Source organism: Gymnoscopelus braueri, assembly GCF_963280865.1.
Source record: "Gymnoscopelus braueri genome assembly, chromosome: 6".
NCBI classification, from domain to species: domain Eukaryota; kingdom Metazoa; phylum Chordata; class Actinopteri; order Myctophiformes; family Myctophidae; genus Gymnoscopelus; species Gymnoscopelus braueri.
Genome location: NC_137607.1, coordinates 26,275,836 through 26,303,008, shown reverse-complemented (window position 1 = coordinate 26,303,008; position 27,173 = coordinate 26,275,836). Strand labels below are relative to the sequence as shown.

The following is a 27,173-nucleotide window of genomic DNA, read 5'->3' as shown; positions in this document are numbered from 1 at the left end:
CTGGTCAGAGGGACCTTTTCAACACTCATTCTTGGATGAGGACCTTTCACAACAGTTTAGAAAGACAAGATAAGGGTTCTAACAACAATAGTTTAGAGTCTAAACTATTGTCAGAACCCTTAGCTTGTCTTTCTGTCTAAACTTTAGACCGATAAGACGCCTGTCATTACAGCATGTACATCAGGTGCTGGTATTCGTTCTCCATCTCATTTCCTCTCTCCGCTTTCCTCCAGGTGTCAAAGCATTGGTAAACCCATATCCTTGGCTGTGTGTTAGTTTCCATGTTGATCTCTGCTGGGTCAGTATTTCTGTCCCAGGGCGTCTAGTGTTACCTGCTGTCTTTACTACTTCCCGCTCATCGCAACTTTAACGAGCTCACAATTGACGGGCAGTGTGGCCTTGTCGCAGGGCAGACCCAGACGCATCTGACATATGCCAGATTGATACAATTCAATTCAAACAGATTGTCAGGAAATCCAGGCCTATATTGTGCTTATCAGAGCAATGGTCACCCAGTTATGGCCATTTGAAGTGTAAACACTGCTGTAATGCAATTTAGTTTTTTGGGTGTGACTATTTTCATGGCAGACCCCTGAACATTGTTTGTGCCAAATGTGGTGCGGATCGGATCAACGGTGGGCTCGTGGCCCTCGGGGGGGGCCCCTAACGTGGCCCCTGGTATGATTATTCTGATGGCAGACCCATGAACAGTGTTCGTGCCAAATTTGGTGTGGATTGTACCAATGGTGCACCTGTGGCTCTGCCTGGGGGCCCCTAACGTGGCCCCTTGGTGCTACATGTGGCCCCTGGTTTGACTATTCTGATGTCAGACACCTGAACAGTGTTTGTGCCATGTTTGGTGTGGATCGGAGCATGGTGCGCATGTGGCCCCCAACGTGGCCCCGGGGGCCCCCAACGTGGCCCCGGGGGGCCACATGTGGCCTCTGGTTTGACTATTCTGATGGCAGACCCCTAGAACAGTATTTGTGGCAAGTTTAGTGCGGATTGTCTGAGAAGGGTTGTCAGTAATGTATTACTAGTATAAAAGATACACACCTTGTCTAGAATTATTTAAACTGCAGTCCAACTCTAATGCCTGGTTTAAACGTCGTTGGCTCGTTGCGCACCGGTGTCGTGCACCAAAAATACTCGATCTACAAACTCACATCACGACACGTTGTGAGCCTGTAGATCTACAATTTTCGCAATTTTCACCAAGCAACACTGGTTGCTGCACAACAAAGTAAATCAAACCTTAGTAGGTCCAATGTCTAAAAGGGCTCTGCCATTCAATGGAGGTCTGGCACTGTAGCACTTTCAAGGTCTCTTAGTTTCCAGCCTATATTTAGTTCTCCTGTTATCTGGAAAGAAATTGATCAAGTGAAACTTCCAGTGAAATCACTGGAAGTTATAAAAAGTCCCGACCATATAAACGGTATCCAGGCAGTGTTGTCCAGTCTCTGGGCAAACTGTGCTTTGTGTGTATGTGTTTGTGTGCATGAGAGAGAGAGAGAGAGAGAGAGAGAGAGAGGGAGAGAGAGAGAGGGTCAACGGCATTAAGTTTCCTACCTGGAAATGTTTCACTAGCTAACGGAAACTCATCAAACTGATATTTGAGATAGAATATTCCTTCTATAATTTAACACCACTGTTCTTTGGAAAATGAATAAGCAATATCTCTCCCGGTGCCCTTATCTGTGTGTGTATGGGTGCATGTGCCAGCATATTTGTTTGAGGCTTTGTTAAAGTGACAAGGAGTGTGCACTTAATCTTACTTGCAAGATTGTGTTTGTTTGTTGGTTTTCAGAGTAAGACAGAGAGAGATTGAATGAGAGAGGAAATAAAATAGAAAGGTAAATAGTAAGTTACTGTAAGACAAGGTTTGTCTTTCTGGTATGTTTTGCCTTCTCAATATCATGAGGGCATTTCCGCTGTGTCAGTGGCATTCTGTTTTGCCCAGCTTCGTTCCTGCAGTGTGGGATAAACATGGAACCGAAATGCCCCAAGCAACACCGGAACAGTGCGCATGTGAGTGCCGGTGTGAGCAGTGGTGGAAGAAGTACTCAGATGTTTTACATAAGTACAAGTAGCACACAAAATTAAAAATACTCTGTAACAACTAGTACTGCATTCAAAAGTGTACTTAAGCAAAAGTACAAAAGTATTGGTATCAAAATATACTTACAGTACCAAAGTAAAAAGTATTGAAAATGCAAAAAAGCAGATCTCCAAGCTCACAACGCATCACGTTGCGAAGCGTTATTAGCTTATAGATAAATAGCCGATCTAAGTAGAAGGAACAGTATATGAATTTAAAAGGTGTGTTCCTTCCTTGCCAATGTATGTGTGTGGCTGGGGAACCAGCACTTTTATTATGAATCAATTATGATAGCGTTTAGGATTTTTGTTCATATAGCACAAGAGGAGAAAAAAGCACAAACTCATCGACAGCTAGCTATTGCAAACCAAATGTGTATAAATGTACCGGTTCATTTGGTTACATTTGCACTAGTCTCTCAAGCTAGTCAACTCGTCAGCAATCTTCAAATGCCAGAGAGTCTGTAACTGCACCTCGCAAATGTTGTGACAGGAAGCTGTCATCTGTTACGTTCACAAAAATATATCTTAAAATATCTTTAAAATATATTTGACAATTTCCATTTCTGCTAAGCAGAACGTTGGATAGGCTTCGACTAAGTTGATTTAGGATTTTTTTCAGCACGTCTGAAAATGCAAAACGGAAGTGGGGGCTTCTGAACGCACAGACCGTTAGGCGGAGCCTTTTGACAATTGTGTAAGGCCACAGTCTCGAGAGACTACATTTGTATACTTAGATTATCTTTACATCAAGGGTAGCGAGCACGACTCCAACTCGTCTCAACATTACTGAGCTTTCTTACCCGGTGCACGGTCTGGAAAAGTTGAGTGCTGGTATTCTCTTTTAGAGATTTATACTCAGGACTTTACTGTGTGTTGTTATACCATCCATTGTAGGGTCAGAGTCAATTCACAGTTACTGCCAGTTAATGTACAGTATATTGTTTAACGATTAACGATATACTGTATAATCCATCCTCAAATGATTGCAGACAGGGAGGAGTATGAAGAACTTCAGCCTAGCTGGTTTCCAAAAGCTTCCTGTGTGTACACTCAACATCATTAATAGACGCAAATGTTCAATTTTATAAAGAGTTAAATTAACACAAACTATTTTTATTATTACAGAGAGGAGAGAAAGTGGGCTTCACCTGTATTATGACAACCAACTGAAAGTCATAGAGCTCTGAATTTAGGTTTAAATTGACAAAGGTTATTTAAACTTTGGTAGAGTACACGGTGAGTTTATCTCTGAGAGTGTAACAATTGACCCCTAAAGGTTGATTTTATGCATTTTAAACAAAATGCACTTCATGGAATGAAATCAAACAAAGATATCCCAAATTCCCACTGAGTGTGAAGGAGCTAGCTCTTGCCAAGGGGCATTCAGCTGAATGTAGCATGCCCAGGCACTGTGTGCACTGTGTGCCCTCATGCATGTGTGATATATATGAGTACACCAGCACAAAGGAGTGCTTTTATGGGGATGTTCTATCTAAATCGTCCACAGGCACCTGAACCTGCGTCAGTGAGTGTGTGAGCTGACACCCCAGGAGTCCCTGTTCTTTGGCATGTGACAGACAGACAGACAGACAGACAGACAAACAGACAGAGATTTCATAAGGCAGGATGGGCCCCTGTTCTGCCTGAGAAAAGAACAGATTTATGAAGTTTTCAGAAGTTGGCAGGTGCATTCTTTGCAGGATGCTTTTGGGGTTGTGTGAGGGGGTTGAGAGAGCATTGTTTGCAGTTCTCTAGGGGTGTGCGCGGATGTGTGACGGACTGACAGTGTTTGAGTATACCTATGTGTGTGAGACTGAAACTGTGTGTGTGTGCGTGTGCATGTGCGTGTGCGCGTGCGCACGTGCGTGGCTGCGCATGGGTGTGTGACACAGACACCTGCTGTCGGAGGAAGTCCATGCTCAGTAGGATTGTGACACTAATGAGGAAACAGGCCAGTGGGGTGACAGGGACTTCCTCCCCCCCTTTCTCTCTGTCTCTCTCTCTCTCACACACACACACACACACACACACACACACACACACACACACACACACACACACACACACACACACACACACACACACACACATATACAAAGCCTACATATACCATAGCACATTGCCACATGCAGGCTCTACCGCAGGTGTTTTGACAACCCCCCGCACCCTGTTTAGCCAAACAAAAGACCCTCCATCTTTCTGAACGGACAAATTAGTTCCTTAAGAATGACACGGGGACAAAGAGCACAAAGACGCCAACCTGCGTCATCAACGCCCGGTGTGACAACACCGCCATTGCTTTCCCAGAAAATTATGGATGCCCTTGTATGTACACTGCAATATCCCGAGCGTTACCTTACCTCTGAGGTCATCTGTTATACTCTTGGAGGATTTTGCCGTGTAGGCTGGTTTCACACGTACACAAAAAAAACTGTTTCAGCAGTGATGTGCAGTAAAACAGACCAATAGTTCCACATACTGTACTGTAATGTGTAGCGGGTAACTATTGTCTGTTACAGTATTCAGATTTGACCTTCTTTATGTACACAGAGATCAGAGAGAACCTATCCTGTATTGCCCAACCCTTGGCCTTTGCAATGGATGAAATTGTGTAATTGGTTTTAAATGGTCGCCTTCAATTACTTTCAACACAGGAGATTAACACAGGGGATGCATTTTATTTCTCATTTCTCCTGCAGGCCATCTGGGCAATATTACATCTCACATTAGGCCAATGGAGAATTGGAGAATAGAACAATAAAGCGCCTATTGCTTTTGGAAATTAAATTACTTTGTTTGCATTTAACTACAGGATCGTTTTGGGGCGACATCATGTAACATCGACCATGTAAGGATACACGGACATTTTGACATCAACTTTTTAGCAAAAACAGAACAGAAAATACCTACTTTTATTTACATTTAGGAAGGTCAGAGGAACTATGTATGACTGCCACATACTTGGATTGTTATCTTTTTGTTTGTTTGTGAGAGGCCACTATGGACTTTATTGTGTCTTGTCATTAAATGTTTTTGATCAACATGGATTATTTGTAGGTTATTTGCAATTCAAATAAACTAAGTCAAAAGTACTGAGCTCTGTGTTCTGTACATCACTGATGCACAGTGTGCTTAAAGGTATCATGACATTCATTTTCACTTTTTTTATTTTCAATGTTTTATTTGGGGTTTTATGACCTCAATTACACCCAAAAAACCTGAACTTAAAACATTCAGTGGATTTTCTGTGGTCTGGGGTTTTCTGAATAATTAGGCTGAAAAGTAATCTGAGCTTGGCCCTTCGACAGTGAGGTCACTGTCGAATAATCCCGCCCACTCTCCTCCTCGCCCCTCCCCTCCCCTATCCTTTCCTTTGGGGGGGGCGGAGCAGAGGCGATGATTGACAGGCAAAATCCCTCACCAGCGACACCCGCAGGCAAAGATTTCTTTTTTCATTGCAGTTGAAAAGGCTTTAGAAATGTGAGAGAAAAACACCTGCCATTGATCACTGGAATGGAATTTTCACTTAAAACTTTTTGTACACTTTTGAAGGACCAGGACAAAGACTTTGAATGTGGTGTAAAAGTGAATGTCATTAAACCTTTAATGTTTATATGACATTGATTTTTGTGTCAAGATGAGATAATGTGTGCTTTCTCTGTAATCTTCAGCTTTTTGACTATACAATGCATAGGTGTGCAAGCATATGATTGTAGCCAGGAGTTGCTCACATCGATGAGAGCTCCTGGCAAATGACACCAGAGACCACAATCTTCATGATGACATACAGATAATGGAGATTTTCTTTATTTTTAGACAGTTAGGTGATGATGAAATGAAATGGTACAGGTTTGGAGTTATCACTTGCAGGCAGGAAATCGAGTGCGTTCTTTGTGTGCTGATTTGAATCAGCACATAAAGAACGCATTGTTCTTCCTCTTGCGTAGTAAAACATAGTATGGTAAACAAACAAGTCAGGTGCGTTGATGTCCCAGCTTGTAAGAGAAGAGGCTGTACTTAAGAATCAGATAGAAGGCTGTTTACCGTCACTCTCTCTCTCTGGCACAAGGACAGGCCTGATAATGTAAGAATGTTTGTCATACACTGGAGAGTGCATATTCCGCGTGTGTGTGTGTGTGTGTGTGTGTGTGTGTGTGTGTGTGTGTGTGTGTGTGTGAGAGTGAGTATGAGTTTTGATCTCTTTCAGTAACAGAAAGTGACATAGTTTGTCAAAGAAAATTACGGATTTCCAGCTGAAAATACGTTATTTTTGCCTGTACAGCGAAACATGAATTGGCTGACTAATGTCAACAAAGCTGTTGTCCATCAGCTCAATGGGTCCCTGTGTTGGGACCTGCAAGACTTGTTATGTAATATTATTGCACATGTTCTTTGACCCCTCTGTCTTTCTCTTGCTCTAGTTCTCTCTCTTTCTCAGGGTCAGATGAGGTTGGGGTTTTTACTTGAAATGTATTGGCCTTCCATTCAATGATCCATTGACAATCTGTCCCTCACACCCTTATGTGTTTATTCTCTCATCAAACATTGCTTTGTGCTGCTCCCTCACTGATGAAAGGTTTGAGTCAGGACAATGACGCACTAACATTAGTAATTTATCTAGTTATTTGGGCAGCAACATCGTTTTTTTTTTTTGTTTTGAATGTGTTTTGACAGAATGACCATCAGGTCACAGTCAGGTTTTAATTAAACTCTCAAACCTTAACACAGTGACACAGTTTCACTTTCAGGCCAGCAATCATTTCTATGAGTATAACTTAGTAAATTTTTAAAAGCCCAGGGCCATATGAGGTGTATGGTATTTCAGGGCTGCTTCACCTACAATAGGGTCATGAGTTCCGTTGACATAATCATAATATAACTGTATCACTTGCTGCATTGGGTAAATTGTTACTTTGAACAAACGGGGTGTTTGAGGACATGACAGGCTCATAGCATAGAGCATTGTCCTTCAGAGGTATATACTGTATATATATATATTTATTTTAAAGGTTACAAATGTGCCCAAAATAGGGATGCCTGGATTAATGCGCCTCACATACTGTACTGTACATTTTAATACAATTGTGGCATTAAACATAAATATCAAAGATATCATATTCCCAAAAAGAAATGTATGTATTTAATCTATGACCAGAAGCAGGGATAAAACCTATCCAGACCGACGTTAAAAATGAATCACCGGAGGGGATATCAAAAGCAGAAGCATGGATTTCCCCCTGTCACCCCAGCAAATCCAACCCCGGATATCCAGTGACTATGGTGGTGACTACAGTAGATGTATTTTAATCTGGCCCACAGCCTTAGTTGCTGCATGTTATACCAAAATTGTCATTGATTTGATTCCCTCAAAGCTGTTTATTTAATCAACACATTTTTTTTGTTGCATAAATGAAATTATGGATCCAATATCTATTACAGTGCTATTAGACAAGGACCTTTCACTAGTTTGTGTGTGTGTGTGTGTGTGTGTGTGTGCGCGTGTGCGCGTGCGCGTGTCTCCTGTTGTTTTCTTTCTGTTGCCATGTGGTGCCTTATAGCAACAGTGAGATATATCCGATATCTGTAACCCAAACATGTTTGTTACTAGATAGACTGCTCATTTGTGATGATCTACATCTCTTTAATTATCTGCAACTGAGAAAAGCCCTACCCTTACCACAAGATGGTAAGAAATTCTTCATTTCCATTGTTGAGCTGTCACAGTGAAGCTTTATTTGAGACTTGTATGAGACCAGGTTGGCCCTTGGGTCCTAAAAAGACTTCTTCACCCAGTGTTTGTCTCCCACTTGCTGAAAAAAAAAAACGTCATTGTTTTGTCTACGTTGTGTTGACCTGAATAATTCATAGAACTCTGGTTGTGGCACTTGCCTGACAGGCACTGACTGAGAGAGAGGGAGAGAGAGAGAGAGAATTAGCTGGTTTCTGTCTTTCCATTCATCATAGTACTAGGCAGCCAGCCTGTCTGTCTGTCTGTCCAAGCATTACAATCTCCACTTTGCATCACACAGAAAGAAATACCCTGGAAACATGGTCAGAGAGAGGGAGATCCAGGGCCCAGCAGTAAGTCACAGCCCTGATAGAACTGTTTATCCCCTCTCTTTCTGCCTGTCTCTCTCTCTCTCTCTCTCTCTCTCTCTCTCTCTCTCTCTCTCTCTCTCTCTCTCTCTCTCTCTCTCTCTCTCTCTCTCTCTCTCGCCCTCTCTCTATCTCTATCTCTCTCTCTTTGACTATTCTCTGCCAATAATGTTGACGCCTTAGTTTGGAACGTAGTAAGTATACAGTACAACTCTGGCTATGTTCTTAAATGCATGTCGGGGGCAGAGCTTAGCATGCTTTTGTTTGCATGTACTGTATGGCAGCCTGCATCCTCAAGGGTGGTTACAAGCGTGTGTATGTGTGTGGGAGAGAGAGAACGTGTGTGTGTGTGTGTGTGTGTGTGTGTGTGTGTGTGTGTGTGTGTGTGTGTGTGTGTGTGTGTGTGTGTGTGTGTGTGTGTGTGTGTGTGTGTGTGTGTGTGTGTGTGTGTGTGTGTGTGTGTGTGTGTGTGTGTGTGTGTGAGAGAGTGTACACTTTGACAGATGTGGGGAGCTGTGTGTTGACTCTCAGAGAGGAGGCGAGGAATACCACAGCCATCTTCTAAAACCCCTGCTCCTTCACCCTCGCCAGCTCATGTCACCAGTTCAGATCTAGCCGCTGTTTATGTGATCTGACTCTTGGAGACAGGGTGACATCACTAATAATATTTTTCTACCAGGACGACGTATCCAACAAGTGGTGACAGTAATTCTCTGTGTGTGCAACAGTGCGTATAGTACGTGCGTGTGTGTGTGTTTGTGTGTGCATGCGTGTGTCTTGCAATATGCTTAAAGGTTCTATGACATTCATTTTCACTTTTTTTATGTTTTTTGGGGGGTTTTATGACCTCAATTACACCCAAAAAATCTGATCTTTGAACATTCAGTGGATTTTCTGTGGTCTGGGGTTTTCTGAATAATTAGGCTGAAAAGTAATCTGAGCTTGGCCCTTCGGCAGTGAGGTCACAGCCGATTAATCCCGCCCACTCTCCTCCTCGCCCCTCCCCTCCCCTATCCTTTCCTTTGGGGGGGGGGAGCAGAGGCGATGATTGACAGGCAAAATCCCTCACCAGCGACACCCGCAGGCAAAGATTTATTTTTTCATTGCAGTTGAAAAGGCTTTAGAAATGTGAGAGAAAAACACCTGCCATGGATCAATGGAGTGGAATTTTTTGTTAAAAATTTCTATACACGTTTGAAGGACCATGACAAAGACTTTGAATGTGTGGTAAAACTGAACGTCATGAAACCTTTAATGCATATTAATGCATGTTTGTGCTTGTGCCCTTAATGCAAAGGTTGTTTCAAGATGACTGATCTGTGAAAGTCACAAAAGAATTAGAGGTGGACTTTGTACCCCTTAACAGACGACGTCACACTGGTTGCAAGCGTCATACTGGTTGCAAATGAAACCCATTCTGTCAGGTCTCGCTAGGGCGCTCAGCACTAGCCAACACACAAGAGGGGGTTGGGGTGCGCTGAAACCAGCGTACCCCGAAACAACAGGTTGAGAAAGGGGAAACTCTCCCCTGTCAGATGACAAGAAGGTCAGGGAAGGTAGTGCCCAGGATTACATAGACAATTGGCACTGGGTGTAAAAACAATTGGGTTACAAAATCGTGGGATAAAAATCTAGTAAAAAAATATATATATCACTTCCTACTCGCTAGTCCTCTATGTCTGACTCTCTATACGGAGTAGAGAGTAGTGAATGAGTGGCTGAATTCGGACACAGCCCAGGAGTCACTGGTTAGCCACCACAACTAGGGCTGGCGATATGACTTCAATTCAATGTCACGATAACCTTTGCCTTGATTACGTTTTTTTTATATATTGATTTTTTTGTATTAGTTTTATTCATAAAGTACTTATTCTTTGTATTTACTCTGCCCTTGTTCTCCTCATACACTCTGCCAGAGAGTTCCATCCTCGCTGTGCGTCTTCCATCTTGACCCGTCACTTCACACTTAATAGCCACCTGCCCTCTACCTCTCTTTTGCCAACTGTGCAACTGCGACAGAGAGGGAGCAAGTCAGCCTATTTGTATATTGGAAATCTGTTGCATAACAAGTTAGGCCATTACCACATTGCGATGAATGGAAACTCTTCAGTGTTAACTGTCATTGTTTTACCTTCCATGTCTTTGGGGGTGACCCTCTCAGACATGTTTTGTGTGGAGGAGTTCAACATCTAGAGTTGATTCCATTTAGAAATCCACAATGGAAAATGCTCATAAGCTGGCACAAGGTAGCTCTACAGTAGCTACGGTAAATACCATCACCAGTGACTATCATCCGTTTGTTTGTTTTGGCAGAGCCTGATTAATCACCAGCATCTTCTGCTATTGATTCAGTGTTTTAATACTGCATTGCCCTATCTTTATAAATACAAGTCTGACACTTTATTTAAACTTCCCAATCAGTGGGGAAACAGTGACAGGATGTCCATCGCATCTAAAATGTTTAGCTTCAGTACGACTACATTTTGCTTAGAAAACGCCAAGAGAAACCCATTGCTAGCATATCATGCTATGAGTGAATGATAACCCACATTTTGAATATAACATAAAAAATAGAAAGTGTTGCCATTAGTGCCTCTTATTTAAAAAATTTACGATCCAACAAACTTGCTGGGTGCTTGGCTCCACAAAGAGAACGATGCCAACACTCACGTTTTGCCCTTCAGGTACTAGTTTATTTTAAAGTAAGACGGGCAATATAAGAAATCGGACAGAAATGTTGTCTCTTTCATCATCCTTCATCCGTTGATGAAGGCTTAGAGCCGAAACACGTCAGAAATGTCATGTTGCCCGTCTTACTTTAAAATAAAGAAGCAGGACAGAACATGAGTGCTGGCATCATTCTCTTTATTTTAAACTGAGGCTTTAACATTTCAGTAAGTCTTGTGTAAAATATGCCATACTGTAACATCAAAGTCCACCCAACTGAAGTATTGCATTCTATTCCATTGTTGTAACATGGCTTATATTAATCATTATCTCTATTCAGACCAGCTGTAATTGTGGAGTGGTTGTGCAGCTGTTGTAATATAATGGAGGTTGACCTGCACCCCTGCATCTGTTTGACCAGTAGCTGTGCTGATTCACTCTCATCTACATAAGCATACAGTCAGATATGCTTGTGACGCCATGCTCTCCCTTTATCAAAGAAAAGTATGACATTTTCACTTCGTATTTTGTTACTTTATCATTGACCAGACATGGTCACAATGTGTTTTCCTGCTCTGTTTGTGGCTGTGTGCACCGCAAAATCTACCATGTAGATCCATCTGTGAGGTCTCTACACTATGTTGGGGCAGAGGGGACTCTGAATCCAAAGAGTATGAGTCCCGATGTGAGGCTCGTGGCGGTTAGGATTCTTATACGACTTTGCTCGCTTTGATCATCGATCAGTATTATATATATACGACAATTTTAAAAAAAGCCTTTTTTCCAAGCACATGCTTTCATCTACTGTACATTTGTGTCTACTCAGATACATGTGTGTGTTGATATCCAGCATTAGGTCACGTTTCAGATCGTCCCTGCCCTTGTAATCTCGTGTGTAGGCTACTTGAGAGGCAGAGCTGCCTGTGGCCCTGCATAACAATTCAGGCCCGCAAGTGAAATCTAAGATGAAGCACGTGAAGCATGGCTCAGTTTGGGATTAATTCTGAAAGAAGTTGAGTGTACATTTTGCAAAATGCTGCTCAAATACAGCTAGGGTATTTGAGGGTGCGTAAAAATTGGATTTAGTTTAGTTCATTATATTTATTATACATTTATTATAAGTTTGTATTATTAGGTCCACAACCTTACCAACGAAATAAATACCGTTCTTGATGCATTTTCATTTAGGGTGGCATACGTGGGTCATAGCATTACAAACCATTCATTAACTGGATAATGATTTTAGTTATGGTAAAGGATTAGGATTGTTACCAATAATGTGAATGGAAACACTTCCCTATGTGAAGATGGGGCCAGAAAGTGACAGGACTGGTCCTGCCATGTACTGTAAGTCATAAACAAGCCCCAGTGCCAGCCTGTAGACCTATACCCACTGGCAAAGAAAACCCCCTGGCACACTGCCCATGGCCAGGAGAGCCCCAGAGCTCTGACTTTTAGGACTGACTTAATAAATCATAGCGCATGTATTGCATGTATTGCATGTGTTCCTGACACAAGTTACTGACCGGATCTTCTTTCATATTCAAATGGTAATATGAATAGAGCCATCTCAATTTCCCAGAACTAAGTAACAGTTTTTATTTCGTTTATTTAGTTATGTATCATGGCTGCCAAATCACAGGATAGTTTTCTGTAGCAATGTTATTTACTTCTGCTCTACTTATAATACAAGAATATTATTCTAGCCTTGTACAGTGAAGCCATATTTTACAGTGCTTAATGCTTATCAGTTGGTTTACAGTCAGCTAGTTACATTTAGCTTCTTAAAACTAGTGGGATGGAGCCAGTCTATTATCATAAATCAAGTACGCCTTGATGTAACCACAAATGAGGTTGAAGATTAGCAGTCCGTCCTTTGGATGACTTCTACATCCTGTAAAAAATGGAACATTATCAGTGTGATATCACACATAGTTTTTTTGGGTAATTTTTTTCTTTTTTTCTTCTTCTTTTGCTGCAGATATTCTGGGTTTTCCTATGGATTGTAACGGATAGGCAAAGAACAAGCATTGTGCTTCAGCCTATTCCTTTTTTCGGTGATTGGTTGTGTGCATTGTGTTGTGTGAGCTGGTTGGCTACTTACATAATGATGCTTTCTCTTTGTATGTGCACACGTTGTTGTGTTTTGTCTATGGTTCATTGTAAGGTAAAATAAACCATTCGTCATCATCATCATCAAGATTGTATGTTGCAACAACTGTGTCTTATGTGTTGATACCACTGTGCCATCACACTGCACGTTATACAAGAGTGCATCTAAACCTGTCGACACTGTTGACTGCAAGAATATGGTTCTAAATTTCTGCCAGTACAGTCTGGGATTCTGACTTTGTCTTCAGTGGCGTTACTATGGAAAATATTGCTCTGTTTGACTTGTTAGATTTAAGATTGGGCCCTAGAGAGGTAGTACTGTAGTACACCATGGACATCCATCCCCAAATGAGTACATGTATTTGTCAGTTCTCCTCTTTAAATGAAAGACAAGTATTCCTAGATAAGGGCAGGGGATAATAATGGATTTGGAATAACATTGAATAAATGTGAGACAGACTGTAAATTTGTCACAGGACTGTTCAGTTTCTAGAGAGGTGACAATCTGTCACTTGTGACAACTGAAGAGAGAAAAGAAAATACATGCCATGTGTATGCTGTTTCAAATTGACGTGATTCCTTTCCCTTGTTCTTTTTTCTTTTTTTCCTTTTTTCATTTTGTGGTAACTGACTCCATGCCGGGTTTTAGCTCTGGCCTGCCGCACAGAGAGCAGGTTCAGAAAACTGGAAGCATACACGCTGCAAGTATTTGAATTATGCCATTGACGTCAGCACAGTCATAAAGTAGACGGCTGAAGTATTCCCTTGCCAGCAGGCCTGTTCAGCCCAGCACAGATGGATTCAAACGCTCGCTGCTTCACAGACAAGCCCTTTTGTTTGGGTATTTGGGAAGCATTTGAGCCTCATCTCCGCTCGTCTTTATGGGGCAGGAAAGGAAAGCTGCCTTTTCAAAATGTTTGCCAGCGCTACAATAAAGAAGCCCACTTCAGTACTCCTCTGATTACCGTCCAAACAAAAGAATAAAAAAGGTATTCGCTTCCTTGTTTTTAATCTGGGCCCTGCAGGAAGCTGCATCAAAATAATGTTTGCAACCATGAAGGAGCAGATTGTTTTGGTTGACTTCAGTTATTTTAATACGTTTCATTTACGTACTATTGCATTGTCTGGGGTGCACACGCAAACTCTCACAGGCACACACACACACACACACACACACACACACACACACACACTCGTGTTCGCAGCGTGCACACTAACAGAGACTTAAGCATTTATAGTTTGCCTTACAGCGGTGTCTCGCGTGAGCTTGTAGGTCAGCTATTTTTGGCAAAAGGAGAAATGCCGGTTGAGGTCATGTGATGTGGTCTCAGCTGGTCTTCATATGTTGCAGGAGACACTGATCCTCCAACGCATGCAAAGCCCTTCATCATTGCAACCTTGGCCCCTCTCCTCACACCACTCATCTTCCCCGGCCAGCGTTAGCCTAGCCACATGTCATGGCATATGCACCGAAAAAGGTTACAGTATATATACGATGGCAAAACAATCACGTTTCCTTGACTACAGTGTGAGTAAGTTCAGTAATTACACGATGAGTCTGTCTTTCGTTGGCACAAGCCAATGGGTTTTAATTCAACCATCAAAGCAGTGGAACAGGTGTAGATTACAGTATGACACATGGACTGAGCTAATACTGTCGTGTGCTGGTCCAATGCCTGCGTACTGCGTTTATTTCTATTCTATTCTCCTGGCTTAAACCTCTGAAAGTTGCTCCATTTTCAGGCCAGTGGTAATAGTGGGAGTAGCTTCACTGTACTTGGCAGTGCATTTTACAGTATGTGTCTGGGACAATAAGCCTGATAGCATGCTCTGAAAAAGTAGTGGCTTAATAGACACATCTGCCTAAATCATCAATCACGCTGTTCTCACATGGTGGCGCTTCTTAAATCTTTACTAGTTAACTGCAATACAAGAACTGTTCAGATTTAGCAGTGTTGCTCATGCCCTCGGGTCAATCAGTTCACCCGTGTGTCTTGAGATTCTTCATGGCTTATATGTGCCTCATTCATAAGTTCACAACCCATTTAGACGTGAGGTGGCTGCCGATTGTAAAAAATACCTTCTAAATCCTGAAATACTTACGTTGCTAATAGCTAAAATCTAAAATGACACAGATACTTTCCTGGATTGAATGGGTTAAACTCTATATACTTCATTTACCGGAGTCCCCCAGCAGTCTATATTAGGCACCCTTCTATTTTTTCCTCCACACCAAATCTCTGAGCTGAAAATAGCTTGTAGTTATGCTATTTTTGCCGGAAGGTAAGGTTCATGTGGTTAAAATTCAGTTTCATCCATTTGTCCTTGAACTGAAATGGATTTGAACCTCTCCTGCATGGGTAACCAAACATCTACGTACCACTCATTCAGGGGGTGAATGCCCCCTCACCAAGGAAGTTTTGAGTTTTCTGGACATCAGGCAGGTCTTCTCTGCGGCTGTGCTAACCTTGAGGTGACCTATATATGACTTGCAATGCTATCATAGTGTTCATAATTTCTCATCAATTTGACACCCTGACCATGCAGTCAAATCCATCCTTTGACTTGACGGCACTAGTTTGACCTCCACTATTCTGACTATGGATACTACTTTTCCGGAAAGATTAAAAACGAAAAAAACATCAGCACGTTTGGTTAGTTGGATTACGTAACCCCTCTGATCTGCTAATAACCCCAGGGGGCAAATCCCAGTCACTGTGACAATGAAGTCCATTCAGGACAGTCAGTACTGCTGCACAACATGGCAGAGTTCACCCCAGGTAACATACTGTACTGTAGACAAAGCCTAGTCTGTTGCTGTGTGTGTGTGTGTGTGTGTGTGTGTGTGTGTGTGTGTGTGTGTGTGTGTGTGTGTGTGTGTGTGTGTGTGTGTGTGTGTGTGTGTGTGTGTGTGTGTGTGTGTGTGTGTGTGTGTGTGTGTGTGTGTGTGTGTGTGTGTGTGTGTGTGTGCGCGCGGAAGAATTCTAAGAGTTTATGCAGGAAGGTGAGAGAGAGTGCAAGTCAAGGTCAGTACAGTACTGTACACATAGGAACAATACCCAGACTGACTGGGATGAGACAAACTGCATTGTTGATGTCTCACAATTTTATCAGAATGAAGGTGAGAAAGAGAACAAGACACAAAGACCAAACAAGCAAGATGCGCATGAGAGCGAGCGAGAGAGAAGAGATAAGTTTGGTCTGTCTCTGAAACAGCTGACATCGGCCCGTCTGATGTCAAGATCGTCCTTGAGCTCAGTTAGATATTCAGTGCACGTTAGCCTCTCACGTGCATAAATCTATGTTGGTGTGTGTGTGTGTGTGTGTCTGAACGCGGTCTTGCCAGTGCGTGCAAAGGGAAACCACCCAGTTCATATAAAGTATTTGAAGCCATGCTAAGACCATTCAGACCCACGTCCTGATGTGTGATATACTGTATGATTTATTGGAAAACATGACAAGATATGGTTCATATTTTGCACCAATTAAGCAGTGGTTGCGCTTTGAGGGGTCTAAGAGGCATCCTGGTGTCTGAGGCTTCAGACTCTCATGATGTTTGTCACGTTATAAATTCCCCATCTCCCCAAGTTTTGTGTTTCTCTCTACCATGTTGTCATGAGGAAAAGTTGCCTTAAACAATCTTGAGTGAAACTTATATTTTCCCAATTTTTTTATGGTGTTGCGTGCCATTACATGAATTCATAACCAGTGCCAGCGATTTCCCATTGGGTCCCATAGTAAATTCAAAAGGTATGTGTGTTGCTTGCTGTTGAAAGCACAGTGAACACAGTGTGAAAATGTCCTAACGGACACGTTAATATAGAGATATATACTCAGTACACACAGTGCTGCTGTACCTCACCCAGTCAGTGCTACTTTTGTTGATAGCCTTGTTGTTATTAGAAATAGTTAACAGTATAAATACAAGCCATACAGCCATGGTTCAACTTAGGCTAGATTGTACATATTTTATTTTTATCATGCTTATCAAATTCCACTGAAACCACTAAAATCACTAAATCCACTATCGACATCAAGCATTCCAATTGCCGCTGCTCGTGTGGTGAGCTTGTAACGGCCTTTAAGAATTGATGTTGTAGATTAGTGTGCTTTTAAAGACCTTCTAGTATTGCATGGGTCTGCCTGATTGGTTTTACATATTAGTAACCACCAACCATACTTAAACTGTGAGTAGAGATTCATAAAGTGTCATGGGATTCTTTATGGTGGGTCTGTCCAAAGAAGGAAAAAACTGTTACATTGGATCACAGAATGAAATTAAAATGAATAATCAGCATTGAAGATGCCTGGCTCTTAATTTAGAAATGGGTTGTGTGGCTTGTCGCGTGTTACATCTAGCATTCCATCACGATGAAGCTGTTTTTCACTGTCCCTCATCATTCACATTTCACAACCGCAGATCGGCGCAATCATCATCCCATCAAATTGAGAATTCGTTTCTTGTAAATCAGATGAAGGAACTGTAAACAAAACACAGACTCATAAAGATGATGTCATGTCTTAGCGTCTACACAGAGCACTCTCAGAGTGAAATGAACTCGGAGCATGTGTAATTGATGGTGCAATAATGACATGACAGACACGCGAGGGCTCCTGATGTGAGCTGAAGTCCTTGCCCCGACACAGGAGAATGTGGCAAACCGCGCTTGCCATCCCTGCCGTGCGTTAGCAAGTGTGTTACGCAACGTCGCCAGCTGTGCCAGATCAAAGTTTTTATTTATTTATTTTTTTCCTTGTGAACCGGTGATACCACTGAAAGAGCCGCTTCCTGGATAGCAGTCTTGGCACAGCCTTACTCGTCGGTCTACGTCACAGTTTATGCGTGTGGTTTTGATGTGTGGTCAGTTTATGCCAGTTCACTGGAAACGTGGCACGTCACCTTGCCCGAATCCAGACGATTTAGATGCAGTCTGGTCACGAAATGAAAAGCAGAAATGATTCAGAGAGCAAGTGGAGGGGATTGTGAACTCGAATCCTATCCTGTCCAGGGAGGCCTCCCTACACCAGTGGTTGTCAAACCTTTTATTTGAAGGACCCCCTGTTTGCTATGCATTATAGACCATGGACCCCGATAACTCTGAGAGTGTACAAAATGGAACCAAATGGACCCGAAAGGGTCCATTTGGTTCCATTTCGACACTCTTAGAGTTACAGACATGTAAGGGTCCATTTGGTAACTATCAATTGTTTAGCTGGGGACCCCCTGGAACCCTCTTAAGGTCCCCTGGGGTCCCCGAACCCCACTTTAAGAATCACTGATCTGACTGACTGCCAGTCTTGCTGGCTACCTTTCTATGACAGGAAGATTACACTGGAACTCTGATTGAAAGGTATTAGCTAGCCACTCTTCTTCCCGCTTTGTCTCCAAATCTCTGGTGTCTTTAGGACATCATTTTGGTGTTCTGAGCTCCCTGCTCCCACGCGTCTCCCATTGCATCGCATGCAGGAAATTGCCTATTGCCCCCATGAGAGGATGATAGCCTCACAACTGTTAAATACACAAATATGGAAACAAACTCCTCTGGGTTTCCTGAATGTAACTTACTTTTCAATCAGGCAGCCGTAGCTGAGCGGGTAGAGAGGCCACCTATAGGAACTAGAAGGTTAGTCTTAGGTGTTTATAGAATGAACTAAAACTAACTCAAATCATATGGTGCACCCTCCCCCCCTGTTCTTGTAAAAAAGAAAAATCCCTCTTTTTTTTTTTTTTTGTTTTGTACATAGTGTTATTTTTTTGGCTGTTTATTTTGTAATGATATTTGAACTGTGGTGCCACTATATATGCCTATGAATTGAATACCAAGGCCCTCATTGGAAACAAGTCCGCAAGGACTTTTATGAACGGACCTGTTAGACAAAGTATTTTAAATGTAACTGTGCTGTTTTAATTTTTTTGCCTAATAAAATATTCAATCAATCAATCAAATGGAACATTTTCTTAGTTTTAGTCTTTTTCAAAAATCTATGAAAATAGCAAAAATAGCAGGTCTACAAGCTCACAATTCGTCGTGAGTTCCATGATGCCACCCATTGTGAACCTGTAGATCGGCTATTTTTGCCACTTTTCTGGTCTTGTTGAACTTTTTTTCAAAAATAAAAACTAAACTAAACTAGCAAACCTACTTTAAAAACGAATAAAAACAAAAAATCTAATGATTTTTATTTTTTATAATGAAAAATGAAAAACTATAATCCTAATCTTGTTGAGAGAGGTAGAGCCGAAGGGAGATGGAGGCAGAGAGATTTGACATCATACTGTCCCACCCAGCTGTCTGTACAGTAAGCTATTGGGGCTTCCACCCCTCGTTGAAAAATACACATCTGTGTGTCCAAGTGTGTTTGGGTCCAGTATGAACGCCTGTGTGTTTGGGTGTATCAGCACATTTAATGACACATGGGTTTTAATGCAAGTATTTTGACGCCTGCGTGCGTGTCTGTGTTTCCTGCCTGACCCTGTGGCCCAGATATGTCTGGGCTGTGATCAGAGTGGCCCTTGTGTCAGGGTGGAGAGGCGGTGGAAATCCCCCGTCTTTGTGTGTGTGTGTGTGTGTGTGTGTGTGTGTGTGTGTGTGTGTGTGTGTGTGTGTGTGTGTGTGTGTGTGTGTGTGTGTGTGTGTGTGTGTGTGTGTGTGTGTGTGTGTGTGTGTGTGTGTGTGTGTGTGTGTGTGTGTGTGTGTGTGTGTGTGTGTGTGTGTGTGTGTGTGGGTGGGTGGGTGGGTGGGTGGGTGGGTGGGTGGGTGGGTGTGTGTGTGTGTCTTGGCTGGTGTTTAAGGTCAGTGCCGTTTCTTCAGTCCCAGTCTAGACCCAAGTCATCCCAACAGTAAGGGCAAGTGTCACTCAAGACTCTTCATGTCCACCTGTACTTAACTTTTGTGCGTTTTAAATACGTCAATTGGCGAAGCGTGAGCAAAACATTGGAGATGATGTCAACTGTTCGAGACACCTTCAATTGGTCACCTTCAGTAGAGTCTATAGCCTAGAGGTGTGATTGCACTGGAATTGGCTTCACAGTTCATTGTTAAGACAACCATCTGACAAATGCTATAATCACTCATTCAGTATGCTGTATGCATCCATGTTGCATGGTGCACAGAACAGGTAACTCAGTCACACGTGTTTCATCAGTCAGTCAGTCAGTGGGACATGGATCAAGGGACATGGACTCGTATTTGCCGGCCCCCGGGTCCGGCAAAAACAGTGGTCCCATCCTCTTAAAGGAAAAACCTACCTCACGCAAATCACAAGGTCCATGACCACAATCTGACAATGATGGATGTACAAGCTACATGTTACATAGCCTCTACTGCCAAGGTCCTTGAGCTTTAGGCACCGCTAAGCTTTCTTGCACAAACTTGGAAGGCAGAGTTGAAAATCCCCTTTTTCATCAGGTTTGTGCATCTAGTTTGGATCTAGCTCATTTACTGTAAACTGTCAAAAATGTTACATCATCTTGCCTCTCTGACACTGCAGTGAGAGATAAGATATTTAATCTACAAAATGGATCAAAAAGACCTCAAATTTGTATATTTAATCACTTTCCATTTGTTTATTAATATGATTACATGTGCTCTTAACGCTTAAATAATACACATACACTCATGCTCACAAATGATTATAATGCACTGAATAATTATTGATATGTTTTTAATAATTGCTCAATAATGTACTTATATTCAAAGATTCTAGAGGTGAAGTGTGACATTTGAGGACACAAGCACAGCAGAATTACAGTCAGCAAGCCTCTAACGGCAAGTTTATACACATATCCAACACTGCCAAATGATGTTTATCAGCACACAAACATCCCGAATAGAGTCTGATATGTGTAGCTAACAGCTGGCTCGGGAGGTTGGGTGTCTGTTCGATCCCAGGCTCCTCCTGGCTTTCATGTTGAAGTGTCCTTGAGCAGGATGCCAATATGCCTGATTTATACTTAGTTGCACACCAGTGTTTCGTGCTGAAAATAGCCGATCTACAAGCTCACGACTAGTGTTCTAGCGCACAACTAAGTATGAATTGTAAAGCACTTTGTAAAGCACTTTGGATAAAGGCGCTATAGTAATGCAGACCATTTACTTTGTCAGTCTGTCCGAGAGGGCGTGCTCCATTTGCTAGGAGAACTCATGTAGGAGAATCTATCTCAAACATAAGCACTTCTCGTCTCTGTGCACTTCTGTGCTCTTCAACATCAAGGGAGTTAGGCATATTGGGAGAAATATGTTGAGTAACCATTATGCCAATGACTAAACCCCTCTCTGCACACACACACAGGCATACGGTACTCACGCACACATACTCCCTCCTCCAGAGCAGGAGAGGGTTGAGGGCAGAATGCCAGGTGTCTCTCATGTTTACTAGTGCAAACAGGCAGATGTCTTTGATGGTAAGAAGATCAGAGTAGGGCTACATTCTACGCGGCCACGCTAAGGTCGCCACAGCGCAAACCATGCTGCCATGTTGTGCTCTGCAGCTAGGAGACCTAGAATACACACAGCACAGTGGCCGGCGGCACAGAGGACAAGGGACAGACCTGTGTGTGTGTGTGTGTGTGTGTGTGTGTGTGTGTGTGTGTGTGTGTGTGTGTGTGTTTACTTGAATTGCTATACTTGTGAGGGTCAAATGTCCCCACAAGTATAGTAGAATTTGAAATATAGACATCGTGAGGACAATTATCTTGGTCCTCATGAGAGAAAATTTATCGTTGAAAAAGTGTAAGGCATCAGACATTTTTATGGTATGATTTATGGTTTTGTGTACCAAAATGAGCCGATCAGATCGACAAGCTCACAACATGATGTGAGAGTGTGTGTGTGTGTTCATTCCAACCCAACCGGCCACCCCATCACACAGCCCTAGTGCTTTCCAACACTTGACTCATTCCAACCCTAACATACAACAGTCTTCGTTCTCTGAAAAACTGTCTGTATTGTCACAGCAGCCTGGGGTCAGCTGAGTTTTAGTTCAACCCGTAATAAATATAAACTATCATGGTCAATGACTCTGATAACATGTATATTTCTGACTACTGCATATTGCTTTATGTTTTTTTTCATAGAGCCAGTCCATTTAGATTCCTGTGTTGTGTATAGGCTGTAGTTTCCCCAGTAGCTATACCGGAATATGGTACACAGTAAAAAAACACTCCTCTAATAAAATCACTGTCACAAATAATCCAGCGGGCAGTGGCACTGGGTATTCTAACGCAATCAATCCGCAATAAAGTAAAAATAAGTTTGTGCGTTCATGAATGTAATGAGTTAGGAATCAAGTAAACAAGTTTTAGATGTTGAACGTGCTTCTTACAGTACTGTGTGTGTGTGTGTGTGTGTGTGTGTGTGTGTGTGTGTGTGTGTGTGTGTGTGTGTGTGTGTGTGTGTGTGTGTGTGTGTGTGTGTGTGTGTGTGTGTGTGTGTGTGCGTGCGTGGGGTCTGGTTTCATAGGTTGCGTTTATGCAAATAGCCTGAACGTTTGCTAGTCTTCCTTGGGGGGGGGGGGGATCACACAGAGATGTATTGCAGGCTGATATACAGAGATGTACTGCAGGCTGATATACAGAGACTTAAAAAGTGAGAGACGTCTTTAGCCTTATACTGCTTCCTCTGATTTCCAGTGTGGCTCTGTGTATGCTGTGTGTACTGACCGGCCATGTGTTTGTGTGCTGTCTGCCTGTTGTCAGATGAGGCGTACCAGAAGCTGGCCACGGAGACCATGGAGGAGCTGGATTGGTGTCTGGACCAGCTGGAGACCATCCAGACCTACCGCTCTGTCAGCGACATGGCCTCCAACAAGGTAGGCAAGAGCCACACACATTCAGCGAAAATAGCAGATCTACCGTAAGCTTGTAGATCTGTTGAGGAAAATGCTAGAAGTTCTATATAGAGCCTTGGGGGGACCTCAGTCAACTAAGTATAAAGGGTTTAAATGAGTAAATAGACAGGTTGTGTTTCTACTGTAGATCTACACTCTGAAAATGCTGTGTTCCTCAATATCTGTCTTTGTAGCACAGCTGTCCTTGTGGTTCTGAATGTTTTCCTGATGAATGGCATGTACTTGCTATTTTAATCAGTAGTTTGTGCGCTAACAACAACATGGTGAACTATGCCGCACTGTTATTGTGTATCTGTTGCCATTTGTCGACTCAGTTTGTGCTTGACGTAGAAGGCACAATCTAATCTTCGTGGAGATATAATAGCATTAAGCAGCTGGTTTGTAGTGACATTAAGCTGTTGGGTGTCATAATAACAGTTGTTTTTATGGCTGGATGGGTTCAGTGATCCGTCATCTTGTCAGCCTTCTCTAAATGTGCCGTACTTCTTTTTGTGCCGTATTGATTTGTCTCATGCAAATCAACTAGCAACTTTGGGATCATGCAAGATTGCTCTTGCAAGATTTCTCTTGCTCGGATTGATTGGTGCCAGTGTTTCTGTGTGGGACTGAAAGCATTTGCAGAGTGAGCTAACTTTACTTCTGTAAAAAGTGGACGACAGGATGCAGTGGATGAAAATATTATAAACATGACGGAAAATAAGAGGGAATGTAGCTTTGTTTTTATTTTTTATTCCGTTTTTGTTTGTGCGCGTGTGTATTAGGTCAAGAGACATGGGGGAGGGGGAAGGGGAGGGGGGGGGGGGGGGCTTGCAGACCCCTGGGCTATGTGACTCTCTCTTCCCGTCTACTTCCTGATCTCCTGCTCTCTTTCCCCAGACGACAATAGATATCCCATCATGCTGCTTGCCACAGTTAACACACACACACACACACACACACACACACACACACACACACACACACACACACACACACACACACATACATGGGAGAGGACCGGGATTTTCCCAGCACACACTTTTGAACTGACGTGATTGTAGTACAACTGAATCACTGAATAAACAGCCAGACAGACACACAGAATGGCTCATATATTATTCTAGACAGACAGACAGACAGACAGAATGGCGCATATTATTTCTTCCATCAAGTGGCTGAAACAGAGTACAGGACATGCAGGCATGTCGATGTAGTCAGTTATTGTGTTTGTGTGTCCATTGGGGAATACTGACGTCAGCATTTAAAAAAACAAAAAACAGGAAAACCTATGACAACACTTCTGGTCCTTAAGCACTGGGAGCGTGATTAGTAATGTTTCATAGAAAATATTAAGCATCAAACGATTAATTTGGAGATGCGTCATTCAGACAGGTTGATACTTTTATTCGCAGTGAAAAATGTACCGTGTTTCAAAAATAAATTCCCCAAAGGTGTGGACTGCAGACTTACAAAGAAAATAATTCCAAAGGCACTCCGTCTTTGGTGAAAAAATATAGGGTTTATTTTGAGCAAGGCAACAAATTATGACCGCAAGATGATCAAAAGTGGATTTTGTTTTCCTGATATAAAAAAAGGATGGATTTTATTCTGGCAACAAGACCTGCAGACAGATGCTGAATTTAATGTATAGCTTGTATTCTAGTTATTAATAGCTCATTGTTTTCTTTGCACTCTATTCATTTGACCATTTATTCTGTCATTTTTACTGATCTTGCACTTTGAAAATCACTCTGGATAAGAGCATCTGATAAGACCCATAAGACCTTTATTCCTTCACATAGCTAGATGAGGAGATCTTGACTGGTTTTCACTGGGTTGGTAATCAAAGTTGGGACATTGAATGACAAGCACCTGATGGGTTTTGCTTTCATTATATACAAAACAAATGACTATTTATGTGCTGCTGAAGTTGTCCTTGTTCTCTGTAAAGCAAAGTCTAGCTCAGACCAAAGATTCACGACGCATTGTGAGCTTGTAGGTCTGCTATTTTCCACACATTACACTGGCGTATGAGGGAGCATACATTTTAAGCATTAGAACGTTGTGGAGAACAATTGCAGCGGTCTGAATTAACCTTGAGAGGTCCTGTCTCATTCCATGTGATATAATTGACAGTGAAGTGTCTTTGAGCGATAGCCAGGCAGGTGTATGAGTGGGTCACTCATAACAAGTAACCCGTAATCTGAGGCTAAGATAGCCATCGGGCATGAGATACAAGTTTATCTTCCCGAGACCCTCCAAGGTCCTTGTGTGTGTGCCGGGAGGCGTTCATGCATTAATTTGTGACCAATGCATGTTTTCACCACATCCCAAGGTGGTTCAAGGTGTTCTCTATTGTTATGTCTTGTGTACAGGTACAAGTACATAAGAGTGGAAATTCTTTTGTTTCCAATCCGTGAAATTCCATCTGTCCCTGTGTCTTGTTTGTACAGTAAATCTAAGCATTGCACAGCTGGTTCTAATCTGCCACTATTATGATCAGGACTCAGACCCATTTATTGTTAATGAGAACACATCAACCCTGTACAAGCGGCTGCTTCCCTAGCTGCCTGGCGCATTTAGGATGGAAAGACTATCATTCACGCTGTGACAAGGACGAGAAACCCGAGCCTCCATCATGGGTGGTGAAATGCTAGGAGCTCCACACTGACACCATTTCCAGCCGTACCCCCAAGGTGAAGTGGAGGCATCCTTTGTCGCCGTGTGACTACTGTCTACCACTGTGTGTGTGTGTGTGTGTGTGTGTGTGTGTGTGGGGGTGTGTGTGTGTGTGTGTGTGTGTGTGTGTGTGGGGGTGTGTGTGTGTGTGTGTGTGTGTGTGTGTGTGTGTGTGTGTGTGTGTGTGTGTGTGTGTGTGTGTGTGTGTGTGTGTGTGTGTGTGTGTGTGTGTGTGTGTGTGTGTGTGTGTGTGTGTGTGTGTGTGTGTGGTGGGGTGGGGGGGGTGCGCGTGCGTGTCTGATGTGTAGGCGTTCTGTTGGTGTCAAAGGCTTTTGTGCTTTGTCAGGACCATTGCTGCTACCGTATAGTCTCTGTCTGGGGCCTGGGCATTATTTGTACGAAGCCTGGTTATCAAATGTGGATGGTACACTCCAGCTCTGGCTTACAGTACAGGCACTGGTGTTAACATTGAATTGAATTGAATTTGACGTGACATGATAAAATAGAAATACTTTCTTACTGAATCCAGTCGGAATCCATTCTTGCCTGATTTTAAATGATCATTGAAAAGTGAAAACTGGCCTACCCCTGAACAATACATTTTCACTTGAATGAATTTTCATTCATTTGAATGAAAATGTATTAAAAAAAGAAAGAAAACTTGCTTTCCTATTCAAGGAAATGTACTGTTTACAGTAACACAGGAAGTGTCAAAGTCATCAAAATGTACCAATGACGGTGCCAACCAGGGAGCCGTGACTGACTGCCATGTGCTACAGTAGTAGTCAAGGACTTGGTTAACAACAGACCAAGGGGAGTGGTAGCTGGCGGAGAGGCGGGCCTGGCCCCCTAAGAGGGCGTGTGTATATGTGAGGAGTGACACACCATCCACTCACTGGCACATAACTCACTGTTCTTCACAAGTTCACAGACACACACACAGTGAGGTAAAGCCCAGTCAGTCAGACCTCACAGTGCAAAAGTGAGTCAGTAGAGCTGTATGCGTTGACTCCAGCACCGCGGCCGCAACGTCAGAGAGCCTGGTTCCCTCTTCACTCATGCAGTGAAGACTTGCACACATACTGACACACATAGACAGACACAGGACACTCTACAGGACTACAGCCCTGCTGCTCCACTCCCTCAGTACACAGCAACATGGGAGCCTGCTGCTTTGACAAGAAAGAGAAAAAATTGGGGAAACTGTATGGTTGGAGAAAGGTGAGGATTTATTTTGTATATTGCAATGCTGCTGCTTTGGTTTTGTACTTTGATGGACTTTTGAGATGTGTTTTGTGAAGTTTTCTTTTGCTCTGGTTTAGCTTTTTTAAGCAATTGTTTTTTTATATTAGAAAGTAATTATATTCTGAAGAATATGGTTGAATATTTTAGACTACTGTTGACACTGCTCATGTTTTGAGAAGCATGCGTGTTTGGTTGGTTGTACAGCTGACAGTGCTGGGATGTATGTTTTAAAGCCTAGTGTTTAACCACTTAAACCCTGTATACTTTGCTGACCGGGGTCCCCCAGAGGGTCTATACTTTGTCCCTTCCCTTTTTTTTTTCAAATGTCTGTGCCAAAAAAATAGCTGATCTACAAGCACACAACATGTCGCGTTGCAATGTGCTGTGAGCTTGTAGATCGGCTTCTTTTGCAGAACGCTTACTTATTTTCGGCTATTGTGACATGC

General features: G+C 42.6%; 1 protein-coding gene across 2 annotated transcripts in view; it reads left to right on the top strand.

Annotated features, from left to right (window-relative positions):
• Positions 1 to 27,173, top strand: part of pde4ba (phosphodiesterase 4B, cAMP-specific a) — an 88,498-nt gene that overhangs the window by 41,194 nt on the left and 20,131 nt on the right. The window contains exon 6 of one of the 2 annotated variants that reach the window (XM_080431261.1): positions 22,673 to 22,785. In XM_080431261.1, coding sequence (XP_080287387.1) covers positions 22,673 to 22,785 — 113 coding nt within the window. Of the gene's footprint in view, positions 1 to 22,672; positions 22,786 to 26,414; positions 26,704 to 27,173 lie in introns of those variants that run through there. The other variant, XM_080431262.1, reaches the window with a different exon arrangement.